We start from the raw sequence: 15,390 nt of genomic DNA on the forward strand, positions 1-15,390 counted from the left end.
TTTAATCTATTTTGAGTTGATCTTTTTATGTATGGTGTAAGATAAGGTTTCTACTCTCAGTTTCATTCCTTTTGCATGTGGATATCCAATTTCCCAGCACCATTTTTTGAAGAGACTCTTTTTCCCATTGTATATTCTTGGCTTCCTTGTGGAAGATCAGTTAACAGTTTTGTGTGGGTCTGTTTCTAGGCTCTGTGTTCTGTTCCATTTGTCTGTATATCTGTCTTTATGCCAATACCATACTGTTCTGATTACTGTAGCTTTGTAAAATATTTTGCAGTCAGGAAATGGGATGCCTCTAGCTTTGTTCTTTCTCAAGATTTGCTTGGCTCTGTGGGATCTTCTGTTGGCTCCAGGTGAGTTTTAGGAATTTTTTTCTCTCTTGTTAAAAATGCTATTGGAGTTAGTTCCAAATAGCTCAGAGTAACTCATCCACTCATTTATTAATGTGTCCAGTTAGCAGATATGCAGTGAGCATTCCCTGCAAGCAGAGCACTGTGGGAGGTAATGACACCCTGGCCTCAGTCAGCTGCTTTCAAGCTCTGATGTAGAGTTTGGTTTTCTTCAGGAATTCTCCTTGGTCTTTTAGGCCAGAGCGATTACGTGAGAGGGCCAGATGTCCTGGTGACGGATGTGCCTTGGGATAGAGGCCTGTGAGAGGCGTGCACAACTCATTGTCTTATGGCTTCCCTCATCTTTCAGGACAACTTAATACTCTCTTCTCCACTCACTGTAATTTCACTCACTGTAGTTTATCTCTAAATAATCTCTCCTAATTCTTATATGGTTAAATCACTTACGAAATGTTTCTCATTACCTTATCCTTGCTTTTTATGGCTATTACTTTCTTCTGTGAAACCAGTTAACATCAGTAATACTGACATTATTTGCTTACTTGTATTTAGGATTTTTTTTTTCTTTTAGCCAAAGCCTATTCATTGACCGGCACCCTCTTAAGGTGACTTAGGAAACTTTGCGCAGGTAAAATACTCTTCAACAAATTAAGTAAATTGTTCTTCACTGTTTTTTCCTACTCGTATCACTCAGTTATTGTGTGTTGACCTCTGCGATGTGCCAAACTCTGTATTAGGTACCAGGGATTCAGCCCTGACCACACCACCTGATAACTTCTTTTCCCATACATATATTTCACCCCTGACGTCCTAGGGCATGGACTGATCAAATAGAGAAACCAGTATGTCGTATTTAAGCCTGTAGGTCTGCACGTAGGATCTTCCCATGAGAAACCGTCACCATTAACATAAGTGGAACAAGCAGATACAATATGTTATAATTCTCCCTTAATTTGTGTATGAGTTTGGGATGTCATCTGATCAACTCTGTCTAATAAATATTGTTTTTCTTCTGGCTTGAATTTCTGTATGAGTCAAGGATATGCTTTTTGCTTTTTGTTTCTAATCAGGAAACACGTTTGCAAAGAAGATACCATATTTCTTATGTTTTTTTGGGGGCTCCAGAATGTGCCAACCACATTGTGATTTTTTTTTAAGAATAGTGTATTTCTGTATTTTAAAACTAAGCTGAAATGCTCTTTCTCCTGTCTTGCCTATAAATAAGAGATTCTAAAGCAACAAATGTCATGTCTGATGTTCTTTGTAGAATGTACTAACCTCCTTTTCCTAACTATAGAGTTTATTGCTTAGCTCAGAATTTCTCCCTTAAAACTGTCACATCCCTGGTGCCACAGCTTAGGAATTTTAAAGGATCAAACCAACACAAATCCATTCTTAAGGCAGTAGATTTGGTGTACTTGTAACAACTTAGATCATTAATGCAACAAGCAGATACAATATGTTGTTAGAATCTCCCACAAGTCATAAGTCCACACAGTTGGATTTTTTGTAGCACAACTATGGCTCCAGGTTACCCACCCCACCCTTGAGCATCATAAGGAGTTAATAATGATCAGTGGGCATTATGCTTCAGTAAGTAAAAAACAACAAAACAACAACAAAACACATTTTTATGGAGTTCGATTTTTTTGCTTACAGCCTTTATTTTTAAAAACCCAGCGGCATGAAATGTATTGTTTCTATGAATGATTTTCATGTAGCATAATTATTTTTTTTTAAAGTCAGGAGAGTTAAGTTTAGTTAGCTGATCCTCAAAAATCCACTTATCATACGTAAGATCATTTTGTGTCTGAGTTTCATTTCAATTGTGATTTATATACATGTATACATGCTGGTGTGTGTGAAGCAAATTATCTGAAGTAGGGTTCTAACCAACTTTAATTTTTTTTTAGTTAAGGTAATACAAAGTATCCAATGACTTAAAATTTATATAGTTTCCTGAATTAAGAAAATCTTGAAAGTGATGCTTGCCTTTCATTTTCATATGAGTGTAATTTGCAAAGCAGAAGGTTTTGATTTTGATGGAGTCAAATTTATCCATTTTAATTTTATAGTTAGTGCTTTTTATGTCCTAAGAAATCTTTACCTACTCCAGGGTCATAAGGATGTTCTCTTTTCCATTGATCTGTGTCTGTCTCTCAGTCAATGCCAAACTGTGTTGATTCTGTAGTTATATATTAGCACTTAATATCAGATAAAGTGATACTTCTACTTTGTTATTCTTTTTCAAAATTCTGTTAATTCTTCTAGGGCCTCTGCATTTCCATATAAATTTTAGAAAAAGCTTATCTTTGTCTCAAAAAAAAAAAAAAAAGCCTTGTGCTGGATTTTGAAAAGAATTGCATTCAATCTATAGATCAACTTGGAGAGAATTAACATCTTTGCGATGTTGAGTCTTCCGGTGTGTGAATCCTGTGTCTTTCCATTTTTTTAAGTAGTCTGTATTTCTTTCATCAATATTTAATAACTTATAGCATAGAAGTCCTTAAATGTTTTGTTAAATTTATATGCAAGTGTCCCACTTTCTTTATGTGACTATAAATGATATTATACTTTTAAATTCCACTTTCCATGTGTTCATTGTTAGTATGTGGAAATGTGATTCATTTTTGTATTTCAGTCTTACGTGCCTGCAGCATTGCTGAACTTGCTTAAAGGTCTAGGAGTACATTTTGTAGATGCTTTGGTGTTTTCTATGTAGACAATCATGTCTTCTGAAAGTAGAAATAGTTTTATTTCTCCACGTTCCATTCTCTATGCCTTTTATTTCTTTTTCTTGCCTTACTGCAGTGGTTAAAACTTCAAGTACTGTGTTGATTAAGGTGTTGAAAGTACACATCCCTTATAGAGTATGAAGTTAGCAGTAGGTTTTTTGTAGATTCTAATTATCAGATTGAGAAAGATCCCCTCTATTCCTGTTTGCTGAGGCTTTTTATCATTAGTGGAGATTTTTCAAATGCTTTTTTCTGAGTCCATTGATATCATACAATTTTTTTTTCATTCACCAGCTGACATGATTGATGAAATTGATTTTCAAATATTAAACCAACCTTACATACCCAGAATAACCCCCACCTGACAATGGTGTATAGCTCTTTTTATACTTTTCTGTATTAGTTTAATACTTTGTTGAAGATTTTTCTATCTGTATTCATGAGAGAGATGGTCTATAGTTTTCTGGTTTTAAATTCTCTGGCTTTAGAGTCAGAGTAATTACTGGCCTTATAAAATGAGTTGGGAAGTGTTCTTCCTTTCCTGTTTTTCTGCAAGAGACTGTAAAAATTCCTCTTAGCTCTTCTTTAAATGTTTGATAGAATTCTCCAGTGAAATTGTCTGGACCTGGAGATTTCTTTTCTTTTTTTAATTACGAAGTCAATTTTTAATAGTTACAGTCCTTTTCAGGTTGGCTATTTCATCTTGGTTGAGTGGTGGTAGTTTGTAGTTTTCAAGGAATCCATCTACTCTCAGCTTATTCTCATCTTTTTAATGGCTTCAGGATTTGTACTGATAACACCTGTTTCATTTCTTATATTAAGAGAGCCTTCTATCTTTGTTAGTCTTGCTAAAGATGTATCAATTTTATTGATCTTCTTAATCCTAGTGAAATTGTTGATTTCACTGATTTATTATTGCTTCATTCTGCTTGCTTTGGGTTTACTTTGCCTTTGGGGGATGGGATTGGAGTAGAAGCTCAGATCATTGATTTGAGAACTTTCCTTTTTAACATAAGCATTATGTACCATACATTTCTCTCTCAGCACTGCTTTCCCATGCCTCAAAATTTTTGATATGTTGTCTTTTCATTTTCATTCAGTTCATGTAAGTTTCTATTTGAGATTGCCTCTTTAATCCATGGGAAAGTAGTCATTTGACCCATAGGTCAAGGAAGGTCAAAGAACTGTGTTCTTTTATATCCACATTTGGAAATCTTCCTGTTGTCTTTCCGTTATGGATTTCTAATTTGATTCCATTTGGATAGAGAACATGCTCTGTGATTTTTACTTACTTTAGATTGTTCTTCATAAATTGTTCTTTTTTTAGGATTTTTATTTTATTTTTTTTAATATGAAATTTATTGTCAAATTGGTTTCTATACAACCCAGTGCTCATCCCAACAGGTGCCCTCCTCAATGCCCATCACCCACCCTCCCCTCCCTCCCACCCCCCATCAACCCTCAGTTTATTCTCAGTTTTTAAGAGTCTCTTATGGTTTGGCTCCCTTCCTCTCTAACCTTTTTTTTTTTTTTCCCCTTCCCCTCCCCCATGGTTTTCTGTTAAGTTTCTCAGGATCCACATATGAGTGAAAACATATGGTATCTGTCTTTCTCTGTATGACTTATTTCACTTAGCATAACACTCTCCAGTCCCATCCACGTTGCTACAAAAGGCCACATTTCATTGTTTCTCATTGCCACGTAATATTCGATTGTGTACATAAACCACAATTTCTTCATTCATCAGTTGATGGACATTTAGGCTCTTTCCATAATTTGGCTATTGTTGAAAGTGCTGCTGTAAACATTGGGGTACAAGTGCCCCTACGCATCAGCACTCCTGTATCCCTTGGGTAAATTCCTAGCAGTGCTATTGCTGGGTCATAGGGTAGATCTATTTTTAATTTTTTGAGGAACCTCCACACTGTTTTCCAGAGCGGCTGCACCAGTTTGCATTCCCACCAACAGTGCAAGAGGGTTCCCGTTTCTCCACATCCTCACCAGCATCTATAGTCTCCTGATTTGTTCATTTTAGCCACTCTGACTGGCGTGAGGTGATATCTCAATGTGGTTTTGATTTGTATTTCCCTGATGAGGAGTGACGTTGAGCATCTTTTCATGTGCCTGTTGGCCATCTGGATGTCTTCTTTAGACAAGTGTCTATTCATGTTTTCTGCCCATTTCTTCACTGGATTATTTGTTTTTCGGGTGTGGAGTTTGGTGAGTTCTTTATAGAATTTGGATACTAGCCCTTTGTCCGATATATCATTTGCAAATATCTTTTCCCATTCCGTCGGTTGCCTTTTAGTTTTGTTGATTGTTTCCTTTGCAGTGCAGAAGCTTTTTATCTTCATGAGGTCCCAATAGTTCATTTTTGCTTTTAATTCCCTTGCCTTTGGAGATGTGTCAAGTAAGAAATTGCTGCGGCTGAGGTCAGAGAGGTTTTTTCCTGCTTTCTCCTCTAGGGTTTTGATGGTTTCCTGTCTCGCATTCAGGTCCTTTTTCCATTTTGAGTTTATTTTTGTGAATGGTGTAAGAAAGAGGTCTAGTTTCATTCTTCTGCATGTTGCTGTCCAGTTCTCCCTGAACCATTTGTTAAAAAGACTGTCTTTTTTCCATTGGATACTCTTTCCTGCTTTGTCAAAGATTAGTTGGCCATACTTTTGTGGGTCCAGTTCTGGAGCCTCTATTCTATTCCATGGGTCTATGTGTCTGTTTTTGTGCCAATACCATCCTGTCTTGATGACTGCAGCTTTGTAGTAGAGGCTAAAGTCTGGGATTGTGATGCCTCCCGCTTGGTCTTCTTCTTCTTCAATATTACTTTGGCTATTCAGGGTCTTTTGTGGTTCCATACAAATTTTAGGATTGCTTCTTCTAGCTTCGAGAAGAATGCTGGTGCAATTTTGATTGGGATTGCATTGAATGCGTTAGATAGCTTTGGGTAGTATTGACGTTTTAACAATATTTATTCTTCCAATCCATGAGCACAGAATGTTTTTCCATTTCTTTATATCTTCCTCAATAAATTGTTCTTCATTCTTTGACTTCCTGATGGAAGCTCAGGTTATTGATTTTAGAGCTTTCTTCTTTTCTAATACATGTGTTTAGTGTGCTGTGAGCTTCCCTTTAATACTGCTTCTGCTGCTTCCCACAACTTTTTGATAAGTTGTATTTCATTTTCACTCAGTTCAAAATATTTTTTTAGGTTTATTTATTTTGAGAAAGAGCGCACGTGAGCAAGCAGAGGAGGGGCGGAGAGAGGGAGAGAGAATTCTGACATGGGTCTCAAACCCACAAGCCATAACCTGAGCCAAAATCAAGAGTCACACGTTTAACCTACTGAGCCACCCATGCTCCCCCACTACAAAATATTTTAATTTCTTTAGAGACCTGTTCTTCTACCCATGTATTATTTAGAATTTAATTTTTAAAATTTCAAATATTTGGGGATTTTCCATCTGTCTTTCTGTTAGTGATTTCTAGTTTAATTTCCAGTTGTGGTCTGAGACCAAAGTTTGTTTGATTTCTCTTCCTTTAAATTTTTTTATGGTGCAGTTTTATGTCCTAGAATGTGGTTTGTCTTGAATAATATTACACATGAGCTTGAGATGAGTGTGTATGAATGTGTATTTTTCTGTTGTTGGATGGAGTATCTGTAAGTGTCAATTAGGTCCAGTTGATTAATGATAACTAACAACTGTATTCTCTCTGATGTTCTGTTTTCTGGATCTATCAAGTACTTAAAGAGCTCTAATAGTGGATTTGTCTGTTTCTTACACTTCTATCATTTTGTGCCTTACATGTTTTGATGCTCTGTTATTAGATTCATACACATTTTACATTGTTATGTCTTTTTGGAGAATTAACACCTGTATCATGATGTCATGCCCCTCCTTATGTCTGACACTTTTCTTTGTCCTGAATTGAAGTCCACGTCATCTGAAATTGATATAGGTATTAACATGCTTTATCTTTTCCCATCTCTTTACCCTTAACCTGTCTGCCTCTGTATGTTTAAAGTGGGTTTTTTGTACACATTATATATTTGGGCCTAGTTTTTTCATCTGCTTATAGAGTCTCTTTTAATTGGTATATTTAGGTGATTTAAATTTAAAGTGATTATTGATTTAGTTAGATTAATATCTACTGTGTTTATAATTATTTTCTATTTTTTACATTCTTATTTCTTTTCCTCCCTCTTTTTCTGCCTGCTCTGGTTTTAATTGAGCATTTTACATGATTCTATTTTATCTCCTCTATTAGCATACCCATTATAGTCCTTTTTCAAAATGTGTAATGGTTTCCTTAGAGTTTACAATATGTATTTTTTTCACTAATTTAAGTCCATCTTCAAATGACTCTATATTACTCAATGTGTAATAAAGGTGTCTTGTGACAGAATATCCCACATTCCTCCCTGTCATCCCTTACAGAATTGCTGCCTTTCGGGTCAACATCCATCTGTTGTAGTCACACACTACATTGCTACCCTCATTACTTTAAGCAAGTTATACTTTAGTTCAATTGAAAATTAGAAAACTATTTTACTTTACCTTTATTCATGCCTTCTCCAGTAGCCTTCCTGTTTTTATTTAGATCTGAGTTCTGTTGTTTTCCTCCTGGCAATGAATTTTCCTCAGTTATCAGTTTGTCTGAAAAAATCTTTATTCTCCTTTACTTTTGAAGGATAATTTTACTGGGTATAGAATTCTAAGTCAGTGATGTTTTTTTCTTTGAGCACACTAAATATTTTCCTCTGCTCTTTTCTTGCTTGCATGCTTTCTAATATGTCCACTGTAGTTCATATGCTTGTTCTTCTATAGGTAAGAGTTTTTTCCCACTCTGGCTCTTTTGAAAATTTTCTTATTCTTTTTTTCTAGTTTGAGTATGATATGCCTGTGTGTCTTTTGGGGGTTGTTTTGTTCTGTTTTTGATATTTATCCTGCTTGGTGCTCTTACACTACTGGATCTGTTACTAATTTTGTAAACTTCTTAACCATTATCACTTCAAATATTTCTTTACCTTTCTCTCCTTCTCCTTCTGGTATTCTAATTATGCATATGTTGCACCTTTAGAAATTGTCCCACAGATTTTAGATTTTCTTTTCTATTTTTTAAAATTCTCTGAAAATTCCAACATCTTTGTCATATCTGGCTCTGGTTTTGATGTTCTGTTTGTCTCTTCAACATGTGCTTTTTCTTGCCTTATGTCTTCTAATTTTTTGTCAGACATATTGTATTAGGTAAAAAAGAACTGAGGTAAGTAGGCATTTAGCGTGAGATTTTATGTTAATCTGGCTGGGAGTTGGGCTGTGTCTAATATTTGCTATGGTTGTAGGCATCAGAGGCTTCAAATTCAAATTCCTAGTTTGCTTGTTTTAGTCTCCTAACTTGACATTGGACTTTCCTGTGTACTCTTAAGAGAGTCAGCATCTTGCAGCTGTTTTATCTGTAATCCACTGTTCTTTTTAATTTTTTTTTTAATTTATTTGAGAGAGCGAGTACGATTCAGGGAGAGGGGCAGAGGGAGAGAGCAAGAATCTCAAGCAGGCTCCACACTGAGCATGGAGCTCAGCTCTGACACAGGGCTCAATCCCACGACCCTGGGATCATGACCTGAGCTGAAGTCAAGAGTCAGATGCTCAACCAACTAAGCCACCCAGGGCCCCTATTCTTATGCTGGAAACCAGTTACTCTGGTGGTATGGTGTGAGAAAGGAAAGTGTTCTGAAGTTTTATGATTATATCTAAGTATTATAGTGGGCCTGTATTTCTAGGCTATGACTTTAACAAGTTTTTCTTATGTCTCATAGCTTGTTTTTTCCACTGAGGTGGTATGGGCAGGCTAGAGGGGGCTGGAATGGCAACAGTGCCCTTCCCAAGCTAGGATAAGGTTCTGGTAAACTCTTTTCCTCTGGAAAGCAGTCCTTTGTTCTCGACGATGTTCTGGGTGTGACACATGAAAACTACTTCTTTCCTGCTCTTGACTGAGTTACAAGTGGATTTTTTTTTTTTAATTTTTACTATGACAGCCTATAGAATTTCTGTAGGTAAAACCCAAGAATATGTGTGACAATCCTAAGATTGCAGCCCCAGCATTATATGATTCTCAGGCTAGCCTGCGCTCAGCCTCCAGAAGTTCTAATGTCTTCTGTCCAGGCGAGCAAATCCAGGTGTGACTCTCCAGATTCATCCATCTCTCCAGACTCTGAGGTTGCTCTTTACCCTACACCCTCAGTCCCCTGGTGTCCAGAAGAAAAGTTGTTGGTTTTCAGTTTATTCAGCTTGTTCTTGTATGCCTAGGAGTGACGACTTCTAGGCTACTTACCAGAGATGAAACTACATGTGTCCTCTGTACATTACAGTTATTTTCAAATTTGTTGAGGTGTGTTTTATAGTTAAGGATACTCTCTATCCATGGACATTTGGTGGTGGAAGGGGAGAGTATTCTGTTTTTGGGTGGAATGTTCTATATACCTCAATTAGATTCTTTGGTCAGTTGAGTTGTTTGGTTTTTCTGTACTTTTGCTGATTGTCTGCCTAGTAGCTCTGTCATTTACTGAAAGCAAGATGGTGAAGTATCCCCTCTAATTGTGGATTTGTCTATTTCTCCTTTCAGTGCTGTTATTTTTAAGACTAATGAGATGATTCACATATCATACAATTCGCCTGTTTAAAGTGTACAATTCAGTGTGGATTTTACTATATTCATGAATATGTGCAGCCAGCACCACAGTCAGTTTTAGAACATTTTTCTTATCCTACAAGAAACCTTGTACCTTTCGGCTGTCACCTCTGTACTCCCCCATACCCAGCGTGAAGCAACCAGATACTTTCTTCCTCTGTAGATTTCTCTGCCCCAGTCCTTTGGCTAGGGGGAACAAGCTTTTCTTGGCATTTTTTTTTTTTTTAAACCTATGCCTGTTGGTGGTTCTGGGTTTCTACGAGCATCCTATCTAGCTATATGGGAAGCAGTAAGAAAACCTAGGAAACCCACTGCTGCCATGTTGCCCCTTAAGTCCCAAGGTCCATAGACCGTCTACCTTCAGTCTATCTTTTAGAGTCTTCCTATGCTTGTTTGTTGTGTTATGGACAGTTTGTTGTGCTTTAATTGTAAGAGGATGGATCCAGAAGAACTGGACTGTTCTATCTTGGCAGAACCAAAAGTCCCCAACCAAATATATTTTGTCACTAAAATCCAAAGGGACCCACAGGGAGTATCTATTACTTCATAGTGTAGTTCCAGATGTAAGTCTTCTGAAACTTTACCAATGCAGTAGACACCTGACCTCCTGGAGGATTTCTGTCTCACCTCTAGTACATGTGTCATATTAAGTATCACGTGTGCTTGCTACTTCCAGTTTGTATTCCCCTCATCAATACAAACTGTAATGTCTTGGTGAAAGGAATGCCTTCTCGCGCTCCCACGGGTTTTTAGGAGGTGGCTGAGCAAGGGGCACCACATGGGATCCACTTTAGAGTTCCAGTTTCTCTAAACCTACAATCTCTTCCCTCCAGACTGTGCAGTGGGTTTCCACCCTGTCTCCTTGACTATAGGCATTACTGACTCAGAACTTCTTTTTTTTTTTTTTTTTTTTAAGGTTTATTTATTTTTGAGAGAGAGTGCGAGCATGAGTTGGGGCGGGGCAGAGAGAGATGGAGAGAGAGAATCAGAAGCAGGCTCCACCCTGTCAGTGTGCAGCCAATGCAAGGCTGGAACCCATGAACCGCGACACCATGACCTGAGCTGAAATCAAGTAGTGACTCAGAACTTTTGTCACCCATTACAGGGGCTCAGGCTAACACGTTAAATCCTGAGGCATATGTGAACACCCTCATTGGCCTGATCCAACCTTAGATTTAGTCCTGCTGGCTGATTTACTTAGAATCCATTTACATGCTTGCTGTCCAGGTTCCTGCTCATAAACTGTGGCAAGATCCTGCAACTTCTTTATGTACGTTCTCTTTCCCAGTAGCAGGCCTTGCAATTAATTTTCCGGATTGTGCTGGGATTTGACACCCCTTATGGCCCTAAAGACCGTGACCATTGATGGTAGTGGGTCCTGAAGAGAATAGGTACATCCTTTTTAGGTAACTACCCCAGATGAAGTCAGTGCCATATTTTTTATGGAAGGAAATGCTCATTGTCTTAGAAGGTAAAAAAGGCTGTTTCTGATGTGAAGAAATGTTTAGAGATATCAGAGGTTCAAGGTTCTTAGCTTTGTGTCTCTACAGAGGTTTCCATTTCAAGTGTCAGGGTCCTACCCCTTCCCAGCCAGTACCTTTACCTTAAGAGACTCCACATAAATGTACGTGTACCTTGCATGGTGACTTTACAACCTGTACATTCAGGCTTCAGACATGCCCCTCCTATAGTTTCATGGAATAAGAACTCCTTTAGGACCACTGCAGAAATGTAGATTCTCCCCCTATGCCTTGAGTGGAGACTTCAAGGCACGAAGCCTAATTGGGGGTAGGAATGGAGATGAGGGCCCGTGAGTGATAATCTCTTTAGCAGTCGGAAGAAGCCATCTTGCTCCACAATCTCTGAATTCACTGTGATGCCATAGCAATCAAGGGCCTCAGCCATTGACTTCCCAGTGCCTTACCCTCCCTTGGCAGTCTGTTTAAGTGATACTTTGAGTACTCATGATGTCAAACCATACTGCACTTTAGCAGTACCCCATTTTTCCCTAGCAAGAACGCCCTACATGCACTTACCAGCTCAATTTCAGAATTCCACCTGGATGGACTATTTCCTTACACCCCTCCTTGTAACACTTACTAAATCGGTTGGGGAACTAGCTAGAACACACACATTAGCTGGGATTTTGGAGAGAAGTGAATAGAGAAGGCCTATTTGCAGGAGCTGAAGCAGGGTTCAGAGCACCCAGAAGGATGATCAAGCACCTGGAAACTTAGAACAGTAGGAAGCTTTGCCATCTTCTCCTTCGGCCTGAAGGACTAGGGGATCTAGAGGCTGCTGAGAACCAAAGCCAACAGAGGGGCTGCCCAACAGAAACTCTAGTCAGACAGGTAGATGGAGTGGGGTACAAATACCCAACCTTTCCACAAAAGCAAAAAGGTAACTGGCAAAAATGGTCACAATCAAAATTTTCAGAACTCTGGAAATTAACAAAAGGCTTACATCTGATGATTATTTACTTAAGAAAAGCAACTGATGCTCAGTAAGAACATAGACCTTTGCAATGTAATAACCCATCATAACCCTATCTTGTAATTTATAACCTTGAAAATCAAGAATCTGCAATCATAGGTAAAACCAGTATTCTAGCAGCAACTGGAAAGGGGTACAAGGAGCTTCTTCAAAGGTCCAATGCCAGAGCACTGTCACTGTCCTACTTGGTGGTTCACTGATAGACCCCACTTGCCAGGCTATCTTTATTTGATCTCAGAGCCCACCAATGCAAAAAGCCTCTTCTCTGAGAGTGTTTATCAAAAGCTGTCAAACCAATTACAGGCAACTGCTTAACCGTCACAGCTGCCTGAGGCAGTATGGGGCCAACGATAGACTAACCACAAAGTGAAAAAGGGAAGTCGAGGGAATAAGGTTTCTGTGGGGGCTTTATTTAAAAAGCACTAACAAATTCCTGGAAGTCTGTATGGCCACATGCATGCATAGGGATGTGAACATGCTCAGGAAAGACCCGGGAAGGCCCTGAGCTCTCCCCTCTGGCTGATTTTGAGGCTCCTTGCAAGCAGGAAGTGAAAGCTGAGGCAGAGTTGGTGCTACCCGGCAGTGTTGAAGTGTTACCGGAGCCATACAAGAAGGGGAGCTCTATCCTCCCATCAGCCAAACCTAGCTGGCAGCCAGTTGGTAAGGGAATCCAGGATTGATCCAGAAATATAAGACAAAAGAATCTACAGAGGTGGGTCTAGCTTTGCCTTGGAGGCATTAATCAATGAAGATGAAATGGTAGCAAAGCTTCTTTTGGAAGACCGTCAGAGCCCAGGGGAAAATGAATCAAAAACCCACAGAGAAACAAAATGACCGGTGGTTGCCAGAGACTTGGTGGGGAGCAGGTTGAGGAGGGGGGTGGCTCTCAGCTGCAAATGAAGACAAGGAATTTCCGGAGATAAATATATCTTGATTTTGGTGTTAGTTAACTAATTGTTTAGTTTTCAAATCTCATTCAACTGTATACTTAAAACAGATAAATTTTATTATATGTTAATATACCTCAATTAACTAGGCTTTTTTTTTTTTTCAACGTTTATTTTTGGGACAGAGAGAGACAGAGCATGAATGGGGGAGGGGCAGAGAGAGAGGGAGACACAGAATCGGAAACAGGCTCGCTCCAGGCTCTGAGCCATCAGCCCAGAGCCTGACGGGGGAGGGGGGGGGGGGGGGCTCGAACTCCCGGACCGCGAGATCGTGACCTGGCTGAAGTCGGACACTTAACCAACTGCGCCACCCAGGCTCCCCTAATTAGGCTTTTAAAAAGAAGTAAAGAAAGAAATATTCAACTGCCCTAAATCCTCCTGCTATGCCTCCACTGGCCTAATCTAGTCAAAAACCAGCCATCAGGCAGCTTTGGTGACAAGGTCTGGAGATATGACCTTCGTGGGCTACAGAGAAAGGCAAAGCCTGGATTAAAGGGTAGAGACCCAGAAGACAGTCAACACAGGGGATCCTGTGGAAACAACAGTATATTATTCTCTACTCACAGGAGGATAGCACTTCTGGTGGGAAAAGTAGGCCTCTTATAGCTGGAGAGGTCCAGAGTGGGTCAGAGGGCTCGTGACTCCGTGTGGAAAGGTGCCGATGGGAGTTTGAGATGGGATTCCTCTGCTTTGTGGGAAGAAGACCCCCAAACTCTCTTACTCAAATTCTGAAATTACCTCTACAAACAATCTGTGTGAATACATTTGTGGAATAAAGTCCTTAAAACCACATTCTTACAAGTTCTTCAATATTAAGCGTTCTAGCTAAATTTGGTGATGTTTTCTGTTACGTGATTTTTAATAACGCATTTCAAATTCTGTTACTGTTTTGTTGGCCCTCAGAAGCGGAATTCAGACCGTAACATGGAAAAAGCTTCTTTTCCCTCAGCTGCTAAGTTGGGGGATATTATGTCATTTGAAAACTGGTAAAAGAATGAGCACGCGCATACCTCACCTGATTCCAGTGTTCAGTTTTAAAAGGAAATTTACATTTCTGTTGTGTACTTTTGGGGGGCCGTGCCTAATCCTTTACTTTCCATGACTGCCTCTCATGGAAAGAATCCTGAGACTTTCATCTGGAACTCACAGTGTTCTCTCCCTTTTTTCCCCCTTCCAGGAGGACAACAGTTAGTTTTGTGGCTTACTGCTGCTCCGCCCAGTGTCTGCAGACATTTGACCTACTGAGTTGATAAACACTCGAGAGCCTCAGGAGTTTTGCCAGCTTGACACTGCAGTTGCCTGTGTATCGCACACTGTTTGGCAGAGGGACGGGACGGTCCAGCCTGGCGGAACAGGCCCTTACATCCTGTCCTGTCAAATGCGGGGGACTGCAAGAACTCTCTGGAAATGTCCCGATTGAGCTCAGAGCTGAAATGCCTTCACCCTTCCCCTACCCCAAGTTGGAATAGATCCTCCCCCAAATTAAGGACCCCTTGTCTTCTGTGTTTTTCTTTTTATGTGAGTATGTCTCATAAGCAAACTATGTAGTGTGATGTGCCTCCCCAAATCCTCAAAGCAAGTTTCAGTTCCCTGAAGAACTCTCTGATTTGATAATACAGCCAAATTAACTTTTGAACACATATACCTTCAAGGATACTTTTAATCTCCTCTCTTTCTTTACCCAGAGGATTATTTCCCCACAGATTATTCTCCCAGGTCTTTACCGGAGTCCAGCAAACTCCAATGGCCTCCAGAATATTGAATATCGGGTGGTGGAGGGGGTGGGGGGCGGGGGGGACTGGGGGGGCTGGGGGTGGAGGGGGAAGTGCCTGAGTTGGCAGCGAAGTTTAGACTCCAGTGAAGGCCCTGCCAGGGTCCCAGCATACACCCTCTGGAAAGTTACAACCCTGTTTATAAGTCTTGCAACACATTAAGAGACTTTTGTGAGGGTTTTTAAACCTAAAAATGTACATCATAAATAAAATACCCCCATATTTTGAAAGACTATTTAGAGAAAAATGATTTTTGAAATTTTTTATTTCCTAAGAAGTTTTTTGGTTTTTTGTTTTTTTTTAATATGAGAAGAGTCTGAGGAATAATTGAGGCTTCAAAAGATGTTCTCTTCTTTCTAGATGTAAACATTTACTGGCTAATGAGAAAGGGGGAGATAAAACACAT

At 39.4% G+C, this 15,390-nt stretch overlaps 1 protein-coding gene across 4 annotated transcripts in view; it reads left to right on the forward strand.

Moving 5' to 3' along the window:
• The window catches only part of LRRC28 (leucine rich repeat containing 28), a 181,207-nt gene extending 166,509 nt beyond the window's left edge, over nt 1-14,698 (forward strand). For all 4 annotated transcript variants that reach the window (XM_053223621.1, XM_027067956.2, XM_027067959.2 and 1 more), the window contains one exon: nt 14,390-14,698. In XM_053223621.1, coding sequence (XP_053079596.1) covers nt 14,390-14,462 — 73 coding nt within the window. In that variant the 3' untranslated portion in view covers nt 14,463-14,698. The remainder of the gene's footprint in view (nt 1-14,389) is intronic.
• Nucleotides 14,699-15,390: the final 692 nt, after the last annotated feature.

This window comes from Acinonyx jubatus, chromosome B3 (genome assembly GCF_027475565.1).
Source record: "Acinonyx jubatus isolate Ajub_Pintada_27869175 chromosome B3, VMU_Ajub_asm_v1.0, whole genome shotgun sequence".
Classification (NCBI taxonomy): Eukaryota; Metazoa; Chordata; class Mammalia; order Carnivora; family Felidae; genus Acinonyx; species Acinonyx jubatus.